Raw genomic sequence first — 22,347 nt, 5'->3', positions numbered from 1 at the left:
GATGGACATGGGAAATGAAGAGTGGCTAAACCCAGAAGAAGCACCCAAGGCCCCAAACCCAGAAAAACACACCTTTGGTGCAGGACGCCCCACCTGCTGCTTTAACTGATGCACTAGTCGGTCTTTCTCCCTCTTGAGAGCCATGACTTCCTCTTGCGTCTTTTTCTTTTTGGAGGCAGACAATTCCAGCAAAGCAATATTTGCATCTTTCTCACTGATTGCTGCAAGTAGTGCTTCCTGTCTGGTAAAATAAAGATTATTGTGAACATTTTTTATATAGTAGATAAAAAACCCCTAAACAATTGTCATTTCTACTTGAAATGAGTCACCAACTAAGATCTCCATGGGAAGGAATTACAAATACTACTTAAAATAAACTGTGCCTTTAACGTTCACAATGGACCAAGTAGTTTGGGTCAGAATCCCTGAGACCTGTGCACTGATGGACACTGATGGACCTTTATGTTATTCATTTATTCATATGCGGTGCTGAGAATCCAACACAGTGCTTTACACACGCAAAGCAAGCACTCTACCACTGAGCCCACAACCCCAGCCCCTGCACTGTGTCTTTTGATAGAGACATTTTTCCATGGCTTCATAGGAACAGAAACAAATTAGAAATAAAAAAGGGGATCAATCTGAGCATTTATTTCTAAGATACCTCCATCCATCTATCCATCCATCTATTTGCCATGTAAGACTCTGTGTATTACTATTACTTTTTTTCATGCAAGAGTTTCTTTTGAAGGTAGATGGAGATATTTACTCCAGTCCCCTTTGGGTTTTCAATTCATTTAGTGAATGTACCCCTGTTCTCATTTCATAGGCTTTTCCTTTGTCACCCAACTCCTCATCTTCCAGGTTTCGGCCCAGATTTATATCCTCAGAAAAATCTCTCTTTGGCTGCTCATCCCAACACTGCCTCCCCCACTTCCACCTTGTGTTCAAGTTAGGGGTTTGTCACATAACTCCATTTATTATTTTTATGTCTTTATTTTTTTATTTTTATGTGGTGCTGAGGATCGAACCCAGTACCTCACGCATGCTAGGCAAGGGCTCTACCACTGAGCCACAACCCTAGACCCCAGGATCTTCGATATGTGTTATTTATTTCTTTCTAGACTTTTGTTCTATGAAATTGGGACCTCATCTATCTTGTGTGTCACCAATTTTCCAGCATCTAGAAGATGCCTGAGAATATAGTAGGTGCTTAAAGATGTTGCTTTGAGGAATAAAGTTCACGTTTTTACTTTCCCCCCACAAAACTTTTTAACGCATCACTGTCCTCCTTCTTATTTTTAAAAAATTTGAATGCTTTTCCTCCTGTTTTATCTGTGATCATTGCCTACTCAGAAGTCTAAAGTTACCTAAGTTTTGTGCTCAAATTTTTCACAAATTTCAACCTTGGGTCATCAGGGATAATTTTTGACTAGGAAATGACTCTCTAGGGTGTGTTTCATTTAGTCCTCCTTTGGTTTCACCACTTGTCTCTGACGAAGTATTCTGGATTCTACAGAGGATCCCACAGCTCCAGGGAAGCTCCACATTGGGTACTTCCTATGCATATAAGTCTCAGGACTAAAACCTGGTCATTATCCTGTTTTGCCTTTCTTTAATCCCCATCACCAGACCAGGCCCCCTCCAGATGTTTGGACAAGATGGTCATTAATTGGATCTTAGATTTTTCCCTTTCACACTGAAGGGATTTACATGGACTTTTCTGGACCCCACTAATGCCAGGCAGTATGAGCTTCTGTCTCAGGCTCAGGCAGATGGGTGAGCAGCAGAACATGTCAGGGAATATCTCTACTTTCCAGAAGAAAACCAGGGCAGCCTGGACTACCACCAGCAGCATTAATATCCAGCTTTACAGGGCCTGTCTCCTTCTGGATAACATCTTGAGACAATAGACATGCTTTCCGCTCATAGCCGTGCATATTTATATAGAAGGCCAAGCTCAAGAGGCTGTACGGACTTTAAATCAGGGGCAGCCCATTTGCTATCTGCTCCACACTTAGCTACAACACACAAGGTAACTGTAATATTTTACCTCCTTTGCCCCAGTGACATGTGTAAGTGAAGCTTTTTAAATGGAAACCACCTAACAGACCAATATTAGGAAAATTGGGAAATAGTGGTAAATTGTGTCACATGCCAATGATTGATTCTTTACAGCTATATACAGCCATCTTAAGTGGTGATTTTAAAAATCTTAATGGCATTTGAAAACATTTAGGTTTGCTGAGAAGCTGTTATCCATGAATCTTTCATTTCTGCACATTCTATAAGCAAAGACATTATCTTCTTTTCTGACAGTCTTCCTAGGATATTTGTATAGGGACAGGCCTTGAAAGGCAGAGATATCTTCCTTTGGATCTAGGAGTAGACATGTTTACTGCCCTGCATAATAGTGTCTTCTTCTGGAACAAAGGGCAAGCAAGTTACTGCCAATTATGATGTATTCAAATTCCTGAAGCTCAGGGTTGCTCTCCTGTAGTGCAACCATCTAGGTGTGTATGTTCATTTGAGGCATCCCTTTTGCTTCTGTGAGTCTCTGGAGCAAGAGGAACCCATACAAATATGCTAAACTATTCCTTGTGCTATAAACAATAAACTCTTCTATCTATGCCCCAGAAGTCCCTTGCCATTTGCTGGCATCTGTGAAACGAAGGTAGACTCATCTGTTAGGATGCTAATAGGAAGGTTTTGGGCCCTTCACAGTTCTTAACATGCAAGAACATATTCAGCAAGATCACTTTAACATAAAGCTATATTCATAGGGAGAAGTAAAACTGGAAGAAAATACACTGAAAAGATAATAGTCATCATTTCAGGAAGGTAGAATGGATGAAGTTATCTTTACTTCTCTTCTGTTTATACTTTTCTGCATGATTGCTGTCTCCCACAAAATATCCTAAGAGTAAACATTTAAAAATTAGAAGTGAAGGTTTTCAGTTGCCAAATAAACTGCAGGTACATGCTTTAAAAGCTTAGCAAATGTGAAATTTGCTCATTTTTTCGCCAGGTTATTTATGTTCTGTCTCTCCTTCCCATTTGTTAAGCTAAAATAGGTGCCAATACACTAATATGCACAAGCACACAATTTCTGGTATAATGTACATAAACTTCCATTGGAAAACTGCAGTAATCTCCTAACTAGGTTTTCCATGTCTTCTTTTAGCCCCTTTAACTTACTTTCCTCTTCTAAGTCAAAATTATGCAGCTTTAATAACTACTAAATGTCATCATAAACCCAAAGAATGAATATTCCAAACTACCTGCTCCCTATGATCCTGTAATCTAGGCTTTTAAACTTATTTTTCCTCTTAAAATACCATCAAAAGTCCTAATAAATTAATTTTTAATTCCCACTTTATTATTAGTAAAAACACAAATCAATTTCTAATTCTTTATAAATATATCAGCAAATATAGCTCTGAATCAAATTATTCTTAATTACTAAACCTCAAAATACACTTTAAATAATTTTTATGGAGTACATTTATCTAGGCATAGTGGCATATGCCTATAATCCCAGAGACTTGGGAGGCAGAGGCAGAAGGATGGCAAGTTCAAGGCCAACCTAGACAACCAAGCAAGACTCTGTCTCAAAAAATTAAAAAGGACTGGGAAGTAACTCAGTGGAAAAGCAACCTTGGGTTCAATCTCAAGTACCAAAGATAATAATAATGATAATACATATACAGCCTCTTATTAACATTAACATTCATATAAAATAATCTATTTTATTTTTTATAAACTTTTTCTATACAACATTTTTTGTTTTTTTAACTTTTAGTTAACAAATCTATTTTATAAATATTGGAATTATAAAACAATATAACTCTAAATAAAATTATTGTAATAGAGAATCATATGTATTTTGAATCCCTCATTTTCCTTTTAGCCATGACTAATGATTTCCCCTTAATAAGGCCTTGACTAAGATCAACATTCAATAACTTGAGTCTATTTGAAACAAACAATAATTAGCAGAAGATAACGGATAGAACTAGAGAAAAGTGAATATCTCACACTTTTAGATAAAACGGAAAGGTGGCTGACTATATTAAGTTAACCTGGCTGTCATCTATTTGTACAGGGGTAACAGGTTAAGTTAGCCCTTAGCCATAGGCTGACAGAGCCATTGGATTTGTTTTTATGCAACAAACCTTTAAAAATGAGTCAAAAACTCTCTACAAAGCTGAAGCACTATAGCTAATAATTTAAATCACTGTGAGCTAATTCTGTGAAATGAAAAATTTTTATCATCCCTGATTTAAAGGTCAATATTTTTTGAGAGTGGGGGATACTGAACATAATTTTATAATGATTAACTCCATTTTATAGACCATACATCAGATTCTACACTTTGACAATTCCCATGAGCCAATTTACTGATACATTGACACAGAGCATCTAGTGATATATACTTTAATAAGAACACATAAAGGCCTATTTTTGAGAAAATGACAAACGCTAGAATAGATTAGAAAACTTAGGTGAAATATCCCTCTTTTTTTCTTCCATTGTGGGGAATTTGGGTCAGCCATTTAAAATTGGGAAAAGTGAAATATTTGCAGTTCATATACCATTTTTAAAAAGGTTGAAGTATATAGATTATACTAGTAACAAGACACTTGGATATGAATTGGAAAAACAAAGAAAAATTCTTATTATTTTCTCTAATAAATTACCTTTTAGATTCAAGGTCAAATTTACCTTGTTTCAAAAATTGTTACTGTTCCATCAAGCTGAAAAAAGTTCTACTAAGTCTGAAATCACATTCAACACTTAATTTATCTATTTGCTTATTCTTAGACAACATGAGAAATACATGTAAATGCATCCTTTGACAGTTAGTGAGGCTAAGTATATATTGAAGGCTTGAAAAATTATCCTTAGAACATTGCTGTACTTCAGTGTACAATTACTAAGGTGATCTGTCTATGCCCGAAAATATAGCTTAAAATATGAAAAGGAAGCCCAAATATGCTAGAAAGGAAGATAAGAAAATGCAAAGAGAAATAAATCTATAGTAGTCTGCTGAATGCCAAGCTAAGAAAGTGGATCATAGACAGCATTTTATCAAAGTGCAGCCTAAACAAACGTCAAGGGGAATAATTTCTTTAACAAATATGGGCAACAATGGAGGAAAAGAGGGGGGAATTCTGTGCCCTCTCATACATTTAGTCAGGGTTAACAATGGATAAAAATATGTATAAGAACACATTTAATAACCCTAAGCTGTCATTCAGTTTGTAGGAGGTAGTCAAGACACAGCTAATAAGATACCAAAAAAAATGGTTTAAGTCACCCTGAAAAAAAATTCCTCTAGGGACTACAACAAAAGAGGACTGAAGGGCATCTTCTGCAAAGATGAATGCCTCCTTTTGTGTGTCGCCTGTGGCTAACCCCCACAAAGAAAGCTCCAGGATCCACTGATGGTTATACATTGCCGTGGCACTTATCACCATCAATTTAAAAGGGAGCTTTGTAAACATTTCTGTTTCACTCCCTGTTGCAGTCTTACTATTAATGGTGATTCGAGCTCAGAGAGGGGATCTAAAATTAATTTTAGGGGTTGGGAATGAAGTGAGCCAATTAAGGTCTGTTAGATATTGGATTAGGGCAGAAGCATGAATATATATATATATATATATATATATATATATATATATATATATATATATATATATATATATATACTTTTCTTGTTTGGTTCTTGTTTCAGTCAGCTGACCCATAAGTGAGCCAATTAAGGTCTGTTAGATATTGGATTAGGGCAGAAGCATGAAAATATATATATATACTTTTCTTGTTTGGTTCTTGTTTCAGTCAGCTGACCCATCTTTAGAAACACATTCAATTACAAAAGCAGATGCTTAAAAAAAAAATGCCTTCCATTAAGAAATGTTTGGATAATGACATATGAGGGTGAACCTACATTATGTATGGTGCTCAGCCCCAGGCAGTCATGTTCCAATCAGACTGTGGGAAAAAAAATTCCGCTCAATCAACTTTTTCTAGTTAATTACTGTTTTCTTTCCCTCATGACCCTGAATCTTCAACCTTAAGTTCAGTAGGAGGTGACTTAAGACAGACGTTGACGAAAGATCTTGTTCAAAACAGCCTCTCTCACCCCTGAGATCAGGGCTGGGGGGAGCTTAGCTGTGATTACCCTGGAGATAGATGTTTATTTGCCTCGATTTTAAAGGTGTATTTTCAAATAGCATCTTGAGAAAGTAAAAGTCTTTGATATCCATTAATATCAACCCTATCGGCACAAGGATATATGGTATAAGTAGAAGGGCCCTCGCAGAAAGCAAAGCAGCTAGTGTGAGGTGTGGCTCACAGGGTGAGATATGTTTGAACAATCACAAGTTTCAGCAAGGACGAAGAACAGACTAGATTCATAAAGGCCAGGCTTTGGCATTCCAGACTCCTGAATGCGGTTTGCTCTCTGTCGCCCATCTAAAACTGACCTCAAAAAATAGTTTACTCCAATTACGAAGAATTCTGCCTTTGAAACCTAATAGCATATGCTTGGAATTTCCTAAAATGGGGGACACAGAGACTTGGGGAAGTTCTTTGCTCTTCATATCAGCTTCTATCCAAATCTTAGCTTTGTGTATGACCCAGGGAGGTAGCTAATCCATTTGTGGGCTTCCCTAAGTGCTACTTAGACCAGAAATATGGCTCTCAAGGGCCAGCTCCATGTGCTCTGGGACACTGAGAGATGGCAACTGCCAGTACCACCTAGTAGCCAGCTACAAAGGGTATTGGTAAGTGTGCAGCCAACTAATTTCCCCACATATGGAAAAGGTCCACAGCCAGAGGAGGAGGTATACCAGGAAGAGCTACTGGCCCCATCCTAGGCCACCCTCTCAACTCATATCCCTTTGAAGAATTGATGAAAAGGTAATGGAGGATGGACATGTGTGAGCGATGACTGATTGTTGTGCACTGCATCTAAAATAAAGGAGGAAAGAAAGCAGGGAGGGAGGGAGACTTCTTTTCAGTAATAGCTTATGATTTTTTTTTAACTTTCCCATGCAAATAAAATACCATCATGTCTTTCATAGAAGGTACTGATGCTTAGCTCTTTGGTTTGAATCTCAGTAATACTTTTTGCTTCTGTGATTCTGAGGCAAGTTACCATCTCTGAAACTTAGGTTTTCTAATAAATGAACTAATAATAATAACAATAATAATAATAACAACAACAACAACTCTCTCTCTCTCAGACCCTGTCAGAATTAAATGTGACAAGGCATGTAAAGAATTTGTTCAGTGTCTGACATGATCACACAATATATGTTAGCAATTACCTATTATTACATAACATGGATGCCACCAAATGTAAAGATTTGAAAGTTTTGCATTATTTCATACTGGGCTCCTCTTTGTGTTAAATATATCTAAACATGCTAATGAGTCTCTTACTTTCAAGACAAACTTTCAAAGAAACCTCTAAAATTGGTTTCTGTTAAGCTGCACATTTGACTTTCATGAGCTGACATCTGTTTCACAAACAAACTGAAAGGAGAAAACCAATTTTAAGTGAGGAAAAGGGTCTGTTGACCATAGAAGAGTTGCATCCCAGACAGCCAGGCCTGGTTTAATCAATAACTATTCAATACTAGTTCAGCCAAAAGGCCACACAGAATGTGACAGGATGTGATTTTGCACTGTGTGCGCAATTGAGAAATGGAAACATTCTGAAAGGTAACCCTTTAGAAGTCAAGGTCAAGTGTACAATCTAACCAATGTTAAACAACTTCAAAAAAAAATCTTTCATTAAAAAATCCTTTACAAAATAAAATTGGAAGCAGAGAGGGTAAGTAAAACTGGCTTTCAGGACCCACTATGAGACCCTGTGTTAGGGTGTACTGATCTTGCTGATCCCATTCCGTGTTGAGGTTGTTTCTCTGTTGACCATTTGACTTTGTCAAGGTGGCTGTCTATGTGAAATTCACCCCACCAGAGTCCCCGGGGGGCTATCAGTGACTGATAATGAGAAAACCAAATACATCTAGCCTTCACTGTGGGGTAGAATTTTGCCCAGTGTCCACCTAAACTAAACTTATTGTCCATGGATGATCAGTTACTGTCAGGAGGGCTGTTCTACGGAATGAACTTTTTGGTTGGAAATGAGAAGTTGTCAGAGAATAGGTTACTGATTTCATGTTATAGTACCATCAGATCAATTTTTTTTCTTATTGGTAAGTATGGCATATTTGTGTGTATACATACGTGTATGTATGTTTTCCTAATGATAATATATTTTAATTTTTTTCTACTGCATATTTAAAGTTACTAGGGTTGATTAGTCAATTTTTACACCAAGCAGCAAATTGCTTTCCTAATTTAATCAAAACATTTTGTATTAAATAAGTCATCCCCTTGTTTATGTTTACATGGAACAGACTATTTCCATATGCTAAATTGTAATGAAGAACAAAGCAGATTGTCATGATGTGAGAGGGATATGTGCAAAAATGGACATATTTTAGAATGTTGTTAGTGCAATACTTAAAGAAAATAGAATTAAGGTAGTATGGAATAGATTTTTGCAGATTGAAATAGCCAAAATTGAGTTTTCCAGAGGCAGTTCCTTTGAGGGAGTTTCTATTTAAAAGGAGGAAAAAGGGAAGTTGAGCTTCTGCATAGAGGAAGGAAACAGCAGTGGTTGCGTCTGTTGTGTGTGTGATGTGGGCGATGGTAGTGGCCGGGCAAAGAGCAGGTTTTTGGGAGGAGCAGGAAGGCGAGATGGCAGCAAGGGAGGAGGATGGAACAGATGCCCATCCACTCAAGGGTGTTTTCTCTTGTGCAGCCTGCCAAAGAATTAGACATTAATTTAGGATAACCTGAAAAAGTTTTCCTCTGGGAAGCTAACGCCTTTAAAGCATTCTCAAAGATGTAATTCCTCATGCTAAGTGTCTCAGCTACTTTGAGAAGTCTGGATTTTAGGTCTGCCACCTCGTGGCCACTGCAATAAATACTGCCATTTTTCTCCCCCCAACCCCCAAGTAGATAATCTATATTTTTAAAAGGTACCAAAAGTGAGTTTTTATATATGGAAAAAAAAATAAACACAGTTGAGATTCACCATGCAAAGAGACCTAGGCCATTTTACATTCTACTCCTTCTGCTGATATTTTTTACTCTTTGATGAAAAGTATAGATTCAAATGATCACGCATCAAATCATCGATTTATTAATTTAGGATTGGGCCTGCTGACCAGTCAGTAAAGAGGTGACAGGCATGCTTTAGGTACTGATTACTGTATCCTTTTATTTTTTTTAAAAGGAGGTCACTTAATGGATATGCAGTTTGTTTCAAATGAATAAAAGTCTCAGCCTTTCTGTCCTTGCCATGAATTGGCTAAGAGAACACCCAGAAGAAAGCAGGCTATAAATCCAACAAGGGTTGTATACCTGAAAACTGCAGGGAAATACTTTTTTGGAAATGACTTAAAAGACCAAATGACCAAGATTAGAAATACACACTTCAACAATGTAAGAAGAAGAAGTGAGACCAAATTCATCACAGTTCTGATAGAACTAAAGAAACTGCAAAAATACTCCCACAAAAACACCAGACCCAAGTAATGCACACTCACTGCCCATCTTTGCTTTATGGAAGAAAAGGCAAATGCACATGGCCATTTTCCTGATGAGTTTCTACCAGTATATCATAGTCTTTACCTAAAAGGAGGTGTAAGAACATATTTAATGACCATAAATTAACTTCAGAACCCAACTTAAAGTATAAAACCATGTATCCACACATATACCACTGCAGCTGAGCAATGATTCAAAAAGAACTCCCATAACAAAGAGCTGCAGAACCCAACTAGTAAACCCAGAAGCAATGAGAAATCCTATCTATTAGTTATCTGAAATTTCTGGATTCATGAATACAATATGTAGGACACAATCATCCTTCCTTCTCAGAGGGTGAGGGAATGCGAAACCAGACAGCGGATGCAGAATGAAAGAGTCTGGTAAACTACCTGAAAGCACTCCACATCTGGAAAGAATCGTGAGGGAACCAGCCCAAGACACAATGGTATAGAAAGCAGTCTCAGATTTACAGTATGGGTGGCCTTGTGGCTCATGGAAGTGAAATTTCCACTCTGGGAGGAGCAATCACTGGAAGCAGGAACAATTTTGACATGAAATTATGAAGTCCAACCTGAAGCAACTGAACTGAACATGCTCCTCTGGAGTGGGTGTTTACTGGCCATATAAGCAAGACTAAAACAGGCAGATGATCAGAGCCCAGTTCTTCTATTCTTTCAACTCATTCCTCATGTTTACTGATTTCCCACTGTGTACCAGGTACTGGGGATGAATGTATAAACAAGATGGACACTGTCCATGCTTCTGTGGAACTTATTTCACAGCAGATCCCAGACAATCCATATAGTAATGAGACAAACTGATGGTGTGATAATATGACAGAACATGAAGAAATACCTTTCTATCACTATCAGAAGCAAATGCCAGATCATATGGAAAATCACATAGAGCAGGTGTCCATGAATCCTGTTCACAATATAAAAGCTGGGCATAAGCAACCACAGGGTTCCATCTATGTGTGCCAAGTGCTGGGATAATCAACCACAAAGTGTCCTATTACCTATCTTTTCATCATGAATGTGAAGCACAATTCAGAGCCTCAAAAACAAATAGGTGATGTGGCACATGTATGTAATCCCAGCAACTTGGGAGGCTGAGGCAGGAGGATTACAAATTCAAGACCAGCCTTGGCAATATAGGAAGACCTTCAGCAATTTAGGGTGACCCTGTATCAAAATAAAAAGTATAAAAAAGGACTGGGGAAGGATTTCAGTCATAAAACACCCCGTGTTCAATCCCCAGTACTGCAAATAAATAAATAAACAAACAAGAAAATAGAAAACTGAAACCTCATATTCATAGATGGTGGGGTGAATCATATGATACTCACTTGTTTTGTGGGTCAGAAGTAATTGAACAGTGACAATTTTATAAGCTTCAATCTAAGAGGTTTTTTCCCCTAAATCAAAGCAGCTTTATGGCTTTCTTTGTTGGTTTACATATTTACAACATATGCCTACAGATAATTTTAATTCTTTATTCCTTTATGCCCTTAAAGACTTAAAAAGACTGAGGCAATTCCCTTCCCACAATGTCCATCTATTATTCCACTTGCACCCAAGATTGACCACTAGTGGCAATTAACTCAGTGTGCAGGGTGACTATTATAGGAATTGGTGGGAGGAGGAGGGGACTAGGAGCCAAGAAAGGTGATAGAACCCATCATAGAGGCCCCTAGACCTAGAAAACCACTTAATGAGAAAACATCCTGGTGACCAGACTCCAATCTGACACTGATTACCACTCTCTGAGATACTGATCTGTTGACTGATTGCTTTAAAACCAGACCATCTATCTTCCTGGCAGTCTTGAGGCTGCCTAGCTCCACTGAACAGAAACCAAGGACCCCCATTTAGATTTGAACTTCAAGTGTCACAGGACAAAAGGCAGAAGGCAAAGAAGAAAGAGGCTGCAGAACATTAAGGGGTCTCTTCAAAGTCCAGTGGAAGAGAGGTTCAATAAAAAAAGCACCCTGAAGGATAACTGCAAATTATAGGTATTATCTTAAAAAAGTAGGGGCTCAATATTGTCAGTGAGGGACTTAATGTCTCCTCTTATCCAGACACAACTGACTATGAACAGAGTACTGTGCTAGATACTATGATGAATTAGCAATGGACAAGACTTGCAAACTATTCTGGTAAAGAAGCAAAAGCACATGAAAATAAATCATAAAACAAAAAATAAATAATGACTGATTAGTGATTCCATTATTAAGGTAGAGGATAAACAACTGCTAATGATTATTATTGTGAGCTTTAAATATGCCAGGGAAAAATAAAACACATTGTTTTATTCAGTCCTCTGAAAATGGCCTTTGAAGAGAAAATTAAGGTCATCACTGTAAAACTGAGTAAGCTGCAAAATTGTAGTAGCTTGCTCAGGGTCCCATGCTTTTAAGGATAGCAATGCAATTTGAATCCAGAGCCTAAATTCTTGGACATTTCTTAAAATTCTTGGTTGCAATAAGGAAGAAGAGTCTCTTTGGTCTGGGAGGATAAGGGCAGGGTTCATGGAGGGCAAGGGTGACAGCTGGGTGTGAAGAAAGGCAGGATTGTAGGGACTCAGGAAGGAAAAGAGGGGCTTCCACATGGATAAGTGTATGAGCAAAAGCTGAGAGGACTGGATTATTTAAAATTGTTTCTCTCTTGATTATTTACACCGACTTCCAGTGCAATACTTTAAGGGATGTTGGAGTACAGCTGAAGAAAAAGTGTGATCAAAATAGGTGATTTCTAAGTGTCAGCTCAAAGACTGAGATTAGCTTACACAGACGTTTTTCACACATACAGGCACACATACGTAGGATACAGTCACATATGGTGGGAGTGAGATTGCCAATTATCTTTTTTGGGAAAGGACAATCTTCTATTTTGAAATTTAGTAATGTCCTTTCTACTTTTTCATATTAAAATGCTATTTTCTTAAGTTATGTTAAAAGTAGTTAACATTTTAACAGTCTGATTTAATTTAATATCACACATTGTTTTCAAAAATATTTTTTCATATTATAGGTCCATGATATCCAATGTCTAGAAAGCACTCATTTGATTGCTGAATACTGTTATAATTCAGGTGTGTTTGAAAAATACATTTGGTCCTTCTCTATGCTGACTAGATAGGGGCTTGTCTTTCCTTCTGAAAAGTGCTTGGCATTTTCCTAATTGCTAAGGCTTCTATTGTTCCTTTCAGTTGGATTTTTAATGCAATGGGTACAATGATGAACTTAGGAACATGCAAATAATCAGGGTCAGAGAAAACTTGGAGCCATGGGTGGTTATTCCTTTGCCTACCTGCTAGAATGAATCCTAGGGAGGATTGCTCCCTTAGATTTGAACTAGGACTCAAGGATGGCAGTCATACGTAGGTAAAGCTGACAACACTCCATTAAAGGAGAAAGTGCAGCTGAGTCAGAGCCATCCAACAATGGGTTGGGCTTCCTCATGACCATCTCTGAAGAAAGGCACTAGTGTGAGGAACAGAAGGCCATGTTGAAGAATTCCCAGACAGCTCTAGCAGTGTGGTGCCACTCAACACATATTTTGGTTAGGGTTCTTTGGACTAAAGGAAAAAAAAACAACAACCTGATTCTGGCTAATTAAAAAAAATTAGAAAGTATTATAGGGATACTTGGATAGATCAAGGAAAAGAAAAAAGCTAAGAAGTGAGCTTTAGGAAAGCCAGTGAGAAAGTCACTCCAGGATCTCTAATAACATGAAATCCCAAATCTTTCCTGGCAAGACTTACCTATCAAACTCTGCTACAGTCTCCAAGCTTCATAGAAAAAGAACAATGTTTGACCTTTCTGGAATAAAAGTCAACTGACCCAATGTAGGTGAGTTGGCTATGGTCTGGGGTCCTCTTCACTAGATATCTACTTGAAATAACAGGGTTACACTAAAACCAAAGGTGACAGCTCTGAGTTATGGGCCATCCAAATTAGCAACTACTCTAGGGTTCTTACAGCTCACAGGGTCGATCTTTTTCTGCAGTATGCTGGAGCTGGTTGCTCTGAGGCAGTAAGAGTCAATTATGGGCATCTCCTTTGATTCCTTCTAATAGCATATACTTTGGCCATGGTAAGAGTATTTACACCATGGAAATTGGTGATCACTACCAATCAGAACTCCCCACACTCCATTGACCTGGTTTACCTGGTTTACCAGCTCTTTATTAAAAACATTTCTAAATAATTGATCAGTCTTGCCAAAACTGCAAAACACTCAGAGGACATGTCATAGATCCCACGTTAGAAAATACATCGTGAACACACACCATCATGTTTTCGGTGTAAACAGAAAACAGTATCTTGAGTTCTTTCCATGTAACTCATTCAATTTGCAAAACAGTCTAGTGAAGTGGGCATTATAATGTCTCCATGTAACAGACAAAGAAGCAAAGGCAGTGAATTAATTTGCCCAAGTTAACACGTCTACTAAGGCACAAAGTGCAAATTTGAACCCAGGTAGTCCATAAATTTATAGGTGCCCCCAGTCAAAATAGATAATGTCTACTGTTTTGAGTTGTTATATCCTTTGCTTGACACAGAAAAAAAAAACAAAACACAACACATTTACTTTGAACCCAGCAGGAACTTGGCTGAGGTCCAATAAGAGGATCACACCTCAGTTACAACACTATCATCAGTGAGAATAGCCCAAAGCAATCTACAATTGCAGCTTGGATGTGTATTGCTCCAATACTTGGGATGCCAAAGGACTGAAACCAAATCTAAATGTTGCTAACTAAATCCACAGAAAAGAGAGACTCACAACATATAGTACTAGAACTCCCCAAGTGACCAACAGCAGCATTTCAGGACTTGGCTGACACAGCATATCACATGGTGTTCCTGAATGGGCTGTCTCAATACCAATGAGTAAAGGGAGAAAAATCTGAACCTTCACCCTCCTATTCCTACTAGTACTAATAAGCTATCTGCATGGAAAACAGAAAGCAGGAACATAAGAGATGCTCATCTTGGAAAAGTCATTTAACTTTATGTATCTTAGCTGAGGGGGTCTGTGAAATAAAACTGATATTATATACCACTACGGTCACATGAGATAACTCACAGGAAGGCATGTAAGTAAACTACAAAATCCCATGGTTGGCTGATGTTACTGTTGGTATTCCTACCCAAACAGCTGTGGCCTTGAAAATCCGAACAGGGACTGTTTGATTCATCTCAAACAAAGGTGGTCTGGACATACTACATGGTAGGCCTGCTTCCCTTGATTAAGCCAAAGTAAAAACATCAGTGCAAATGACTTAAAAGACATTTCGATTGGGAAAACACAAATCTATGAAGGGAAAAATGACCATCTGAAGGAAACACAAGACAACTTTCCTTTTCCAGTGGTCCTGGGTCATCAGAATAGGACCACAATCTATTGGTGGAAAGACAATAACTATTTCTAAATGAATAGTCTTGGAAAATGATCGATTTTAAAAATTTACCAAACATGCAATCATTGAATGGGATACTATAGATCTGGGTTCAAATCCTGGATGTGTGCTACTACCATTTATATGATTTGGGGAAAGTTAATTAACTCTATGTATCTCAGTTGCTTCATCTGTAAAAGCTGAGCAAATTTAAACAGAAAACCTAAAATCCAAAATGCTCTAAAAACCATTTTGAGCACTAGCATGACACCAGGAGGTGGAAAATTCCATGCCACAAAACTTTGCTTCATGCACAAAATTTTAAAAAATATTACATAAAATTACTCTTTGGCTATGTGGATAATGTATAGTTTATGAAACAAATGAACCTCATTTTTTGACAGGTCCCATCAGCAAGATATCTCATTATGTATATGTAAGTATTTAAAAATCTGAAATCTAAATTCTAAAACACTTCTGGTCCCAAGCATTTTGGATAAGGGTCAATCAACCTATGCCCACTCTTATGGAGTACTATATGGGATAAAATATGTAAACCATCTAACACATTTAATTGGGTTTGTTACAAGCAGATATGCCTATTATAAAAACAAACTTTAGTTATCATTACCATTATTATTCACGTGCTTTATAAATTTACTGTTATTAGCTAAAAGATAAATGCATTAAAATCATCAGTCTCTAAAGACCCCATAGAAATGCCATTATTAAAATGGGGATTTTGAGTAACAATATTTTCAGTATTTTTATCTACAAGTTTAGTGCATTCCTAGTGCTTACAAACAGTATCACAGTTATACTCAAACAAATATAAGCTAGAGTAATTAATTTTTCTGATAAATTTATAAAGAATTTGCATTATAAAATTTATAGTGTATCCAAGATATTATCTCCACTATGGACTCTGGCTTTGTTTTTAAGCAGGACTTTTTTGAATGACTAAACTCAATATTTCAATGTTCTTTACAGCCAAAAAACTTTCTGCAAAGGATTAGAGTAGTAAAATGTCATTAAGACTATAAATTTAATTGGCTGAGGAAACAAAGAAAAGTACATGGCTGTGATATTTACCCATGTTTACATAAAGAATTTTTAAATCTCCTAAAAATTAAAACAGAAAAAAATAACAACAGTGTTGTAGTTAAAAAAGCAAAGGTCCTATCAATTTATTTATAGTTTCTTTTAGAACTGCCAAGAGACATAGGCACTAAATGTCTTTCTTTGTTCTATTAGAAAAGTCTGAAATTCTAATGATTTTATATCCTGAACAACTTAACAAAACATGACAATTCTGTGCTCAAACTGAATTTAGATTCTATCTTAAAAAATAATAATAAAATATCTCTAACTCTTGAGCTTAATTATATAACAAAATAACTATTACATTTTTAAGTGAGAGCTTCATTCCTTACTTAACCAAAAGTGGGAAGCAAGAGGAAACAAAATAATTGTCCCAACAGGAAGACAAAAATTAATCTCCATTTTGATGCATTTTAGAAAATAACTACAAACAAAATACATATAGTTTTAGTGATTGGTCGGTTATCATTTTTTTCACTTGTCATTTCTTCAAAGATCCATTTGCACTTCATTCATTTATTTCCTCATAAAGATGCCTTATAATTCGCTTCTCCCAAATTTGAAATGCCACTCTGTTAAGACAGAAGCCTAGAAGCAGCCCTGGTAAATGGGCTTTTAGCTGCCCACTTAATCTTGCTTAAATTACCAGCGTTCATGATGTGGAATGATGGAGAGGCACAGGTTGAGAAACGACCAGAATGGCAATTGCTGTGGATGAGGTTAATAAAGATTATCGTCAGGAATCCTGATGATATTCCAAATCATGGAAACCAATAAGTCACAAATTAAGAGCACTTGCTAACTAGAAGCAAGGTGACAGCCAACTACGGTAGTTAAGACATTATTGCTTCTGTAAACGCTAAACTTGAGTATAAAATAGACATGTAATCTTCAACTCCCCAAACACCCCAATTTGGCCACTAAAGATGCTGTTTTACATTTCCAAACATTTTCCCCTGTCACTACTTTTTATACTTCAGTTCTCAGGTTGTAAGTATTTGTTGCTTGCAAAGCAGCCCCTTTTGAACACTGAATCATGGGAGGCATTTGTAACTAACTGCCAACGCCGCCTGCCAAACAAAAACTCCCTGCTGGTGACATGACCACCTAGTGACCTCTAAAAATGTTGTAACAATGTGAAAAATAGCTCCCTCTTGTAGGAAACAGCAATTTTTTAAATTAAACGTACATCGAACGTTCGCTTATATACAGATAAATGGTGTTCAGAGTCACCTTCTCTGTTTCCAATTTCAATCTTTTGAAACCTAGCCCAAACCTAAATAAATAAACGTTGATACTAAGAAGAAACTAAGAGCTCAAGAGCCTTGTGATTTCACAAACAGCTTTTTTCCATTTTCGAAAATCTAAACTCAGGGCCAGGTAATGAGAAGGAACAGGCTTGGCAGTCCCTCTGTGGTTCTAAGCTGAAAAATACGTCAGGCAGCAATAAGTGGCTATAATTTGGCAGACTTAATGTCTTTAAAAGTTTGCAGCTTGCTAGAGAAAAAAAATTTTTTAAACAGTTATAACATTTACAAATTGAAATACAATCACTAAGCTAAAAAGCCACCCTGGCATAATTTCATTATCCTCAGACTTTTAAACATACTTTTATCATCTTTAAGTGTTTCTGTACCTAGAAGGCACTGATAATTACTAACACTGAGGGCACCAGGAGGCTCTTTGATGCTAAACATGATCTTAGTGACTGAAATATTGGTACGGTTCAGTTTATACGGCCGACATCAACATATTCAAGGCTAGATTCACATTAAAAGGTGCAATGGCTTCCCACATGTGCCTTATGAGACACAAGAAAAAGGAAATTGGACATGACAGTAAGTATTTTTGAGGCTGTGGATTGCTGTTTTTCCGGTTAGTTTATCTTTCTAAAATTCCAAAATTAAAAATCTCTGAGCAACAGAGGGAGGACATGTCAAAGGCTGTTGGACTCTAATGTATCTCTTGTTCATCCTGACATCTTCTGATGAATTATTTCCAAACACTGGCCCAAGTTACAAAAAATCAAATCCACTCAGAAACAAAGTGGCAACAGCAATTGTTTGTTTCCAAGTCATGAAAGCACCTGGAATATCACTCCTGATGGAAAGGGTGTCAGTCTTTTATACCTCTGCATCTTTCTCACTTTCCATCCTATTCCATTCATGCCCCTATTGAGCAAATAAAACACCTAGTGTTTTCTCCCTCAAAAAGAGAGGAAAGGGAATATATATTCTCTAAACTGATTTTTATAAATAATGAGATTCAAAGAAAAAAGAGTACCCTCAAATCCAAATTAAAACATGCTCCTACCTTTTCAAATTTAGCTTAAACCCATTTTATTAATATACTGACACACCAAATTCAGTACACTGTTTCTGAGACTGCTCCACAGGGAACAAATGGCATCTCTTGTACCCTAATTGCATTTTTTATAATCAGAAAAGAAACATCATGCTCATCTGTAGGCATACTGAATTATTGTCATTCCAGCCAAGGAGTTTCTTCTTATTTTGTGATACATCCCTAAGCTTAAATTAAAACTTCTATAATATATAAATTGGTCTGGAGACCTAACAACTACATCTACAGATGAGCACTGAGTACAATTCGAACTTGGATTTTTAAGGAAACCCATGCGGTAGTAGAGAATCTGCTTCCTAGACTAATATCTCTATCTCAGAATTTGAGGTGAGGAGGTTCATAAAAATGATAAAATTTGATCAGTGTGAAATCCAAATTCATGTGGTAAAGATATCATTATAATAAAATCAAACAAGGTAGACTCATGTAATTGTCCATTCCAGATATGCTCATCCAACAAAGATGGCAGCATTGAAAGATTCAACTTAATAACAAAGTATCTTGCTTTCTTAGGAATTTAGTTCAATAATTTATCTCATAGAATTGCTATGGAAAATCAATGCGATAGGGCACACAACAGACTTCACATAGTCCCTAGTACATGGAAAGCACTCATTAATTGAATGGAGAAGGAAGTGGAGGAGCTATAAACCTATAAATACTACTCATTTTTAACATTCTGATATTCTAGGCTCTTTCCCATTACATAAGCATAAGTAATTTATCATATAGTTTGCAGTTTAAGAAAAGTAATCACAACTCTTAGCATTAACAGTAATATCTTTAATATCTCACTATAATACCTTAAAAATCAATTTTATTTGAGGCTCAAGTAGTATTTTTCTTTTAAAAAAGATTATTCTATCAAATCAATTATATATGTATATATACACACACACACACACACACACACATATATATATATTCGTGCCTTGATTTCTAATTTTTGTATTTAAATAACTATAGATTCCATTTTCTCATCTGGAGAAAATTACATTTGATGACTACTATTAGAATGACTATAATATTAATAACTTTTTCAATTTCATTGCTACCCACTATTTCTTAGCAAGTCTCTGAACTGTGCCAAGTGATTCTTAATAATCTGCTATTCTCCCCAAAAGTAATATGAATTGTTCTAAAATCATGAAAAAGAGTCAGAGCTCAAGTTTATCTAAAACTCTTCTGTGCAAAAGCTGTATCATACTAAATTATCCACTGTTGAGAGATAATTAAGGGCCTGGTATCTGTGGCTGAGATAGTTGAGGAGTTGAGGACTCTGACATGAGCTGAGCTGAATCATGTGACTTTGGTTCCCTGACTCCAAACAATGAGCACCAAAGCTATTCCATTCACACCCAGGAAGAAAAGAGAAACCTCTGCCTCTTTTCATTTGGGGATTTTCCTGGAAATTTGTCATCCTCAGAGCCACTTTTCCTCCACTATGCCCTTCCACCATGATATTTTTGCCTCAGAATATGCCAACTATGGATTTAAACGTATAGAATCTGAGACAAAATATAATTTACTTTCTCTAATTGTTCTTGTTAGGTATTTTTGTCAGTGACAAAAAGCTGACTAACACAGAAATGGGTACTGTGAAGTAGGATCATTGCTGAAATGATACATGATCATGTGGTTTGGAAGCCTTTGAAACTTGTTTGTGGGAGGAGTTTGGAAAAAAAATTTGGAGATGCAGGAGGAAGAAGCCTTAGAATGTTGTATCTATTACTTAATGGGAACTTCTGATAGGGATGTGGAAAGTATAGACCATCCTTATAAGGTTACACATGGGAACAAGGATTCTATTGGAATTGGATTAGAAGTCATACATATTACATTCTGACCAAGACCTTCTCTACATTTTGTTCATGTCCTGAAACTTTCTGTGAGACTGAATTAAAAGGTGATAGACTAATTAATCTACTAGAGGAAACTTCAAGGCAGAATAGAATTCAGATAGTGGCATGAGGATTACTAGTTGCTTTTAGCTAGATTTACTGTGAGAATCAGGAAAAAAAAACAAACAGAAAAGAGAGATTTGAAAATCTCACGATTTGTCCAGAAAAGAAGTGCTTATGAAATTGGGGTCTTTGAAGATGTAGAGGCTGAAGAGATTAGTACCATTAAAGAGAAACCAAGTATTTTGTATAGAGACCATAGGAAAGATGCCTTGGAGGCATCTCAGGGGTGGTATGCTGTACCTATCACAGGCTCAGTGGTACAAAAGTGAAAACTTATTTGAATAACTGCTTTAAGAAGAGACCAAGAAAGTGACTGCCTGCAGAGGGTGCCTAAGAGGTCCTTCCCACCCTCCAGGAGTAGTTTTACTATGCTCACCTGCCCAGACACTCAGAGGCTACTGCAGACATGGTCTAAGGTCCACTACTGCCAGAGTTGGTGGCAGACCCTGGCATTATCCACATGGTGCTATTCTGCAAGAATGTAGCATGCTGAAGTTAGTGGGTTATGGAGCTTCTACCAACGTTTCAAAGGAAGACCCAGGAGGCCAGGCAATAAGTGGCAGGGTTGGGATCTCTGTGGAAAGTCCCTGAGAGAACAATTTGTCAATATCTTAAAATGAAGCTGGAACTGTAATGGAGACCTCAGGAATGAAGAGAGGTCAGGAATGTGCATCATCTGCAGAGGAAAGCTGCAGGCAAGGAGTGAAGCCAGCCTGAGAGACAGACAAGTGGGCTGCAATTGGTAAAGTGATAGGGGAAGGGCTTTCCAAGCTCTTTGGGGCCCACATCTCACCACTACATACCCCAGGTGCTGGATATGCCCAGCTGAGTTTTGGTTTTTGCTTTGGTCCTATTCCTTCTTTCTTTTTATTTTTTAATATTTTTAATTGTTGGTAGACCTTTATTTTATTCATTTATTTGTATGTAGTGCTGAGAATTGAGCCACAACCCCAGCCCTGTTCCTTCTTTCTATGCCTCTGTTCTTCTCTTTGGAAATGAGAATGCTTACTCTGTGCCATTGTATACTGAAAGCAAGCATGTAACTTGCTTTTTTTAAAAAAATTTTTATAGGGGCTCATAGCCAAGAATTTGCCTTGAGCCTCAGGAGATTTTGGATTTGCACATTTGAGCAATGCTAGTATTGTTAAGGCAATGGGGACTCCAGAAGATGGGCAAGCACTTTTGGGGGTCAGGGGTGGAGTATCATGGTTTGGATCTGCAGTGTCTCACAGAAGCTCATGTGTTGAAATAATGGTCCCCACTGTAACAAGGTTCAGAGGTAGGATTTTTTAGGTTTGATTGGATCATAAGGGCTCTGGCCTCATTAACTCATTTAATGGATTAATCCATTAATAGCTGAATGAACTATTGGGAGATCAGACCTAATTGGAGGAAGTAGGTCACTAGGGGCATGCCCTAGAAAGGTTTATCATCTCTTTGGACCTTCTTCCCCAACCCCCGCTCTCTGCTTCCAGCTACCATGAGCTGAGTATCTTTCTTCCACCAGGCCATTCTGCCACAATGTTTCTGCCTTAGAGCTAATTGACCATGGACTAGACTTCTGAAACTGTAAACCAAAATAATCTTTCCTAAGTTGTTCTTGTTAGGTATTTTGGTCACAGCAACAAAAAACTGACTAACACAAAGAGTCTGACTAATTCTTGATATTTTTAGTTCTTTGCAGTGGAATTTCAATTTGGAATAAAATTTTACTCCCTAACAATTAAGCCCAACCTCAAAAGCAAGTCTGTTTTACAACATGTAAGCCTCCCCCAGTTTATGTATCTGGACAATGCCTCCTTTTGTACCACTGCAACAGAGTGTAAGTTAGGCACATTGTATACAGTGCTCTAAAGGACACAAGACAACCCTGAGTTGG

The 22,347-nt window shown here is 37.2% G+C and overlaps 1 protein-coding gene across 19 annotated transcripts in view; it reads right to left on the bottom strand.

Moving 5' to 3' along the window:
• Positions 1-22,347, bottom strand: part of Erc2 (ELKS/RAB6-interacting/CAST family member 2) — an 873,922-nt gene that overhangs the window by 213,307 nt on the left and 638,268 nt on the right. For 16 of the 19 annotated variants that reach the window (XR_013434457.1, XR_013434456.1, XM_078038390.1 and 13 more), the window contains one exon: positions 94-241. Coding sequence is in view for 17 of the 19 variants with exons in the window: in XM_078038390.1 (XP_077894516.1) it covers positions 94-241 (148 nt within the window). In the remaining 2 variants the exon portion in view is untranslated. Of the gene's footprint in view, positions 1-72; positions 242-22,347 lie in introns of all 19 variants that reach the window. The other 3 variants (XM_078038395.1, XM_078038397.1, XM_040289764.2) reach the window with 1 other exon arrangement.

This window comes from Ictidomys tridecemlineatus, chromosome 2, assembly GCF_052094955.1.
Source record: "Ictidomys tridecemlineatus isolate mIctTri1 chromosome 2, mIctTri1.hap1, whole genome shotgun sequence".
NCBI classification, from domain to species: Eukaryota; Metazoa; Chordata; class Mammalia; order Rodentia; family Sciuridae; genus Ictidomys; species Ictidomys tridecemlineatus.
Note: the sequence above shows the minus strand (reverse complement) of the source record. Positions and strands in the feature narration are given on the sequence as shown.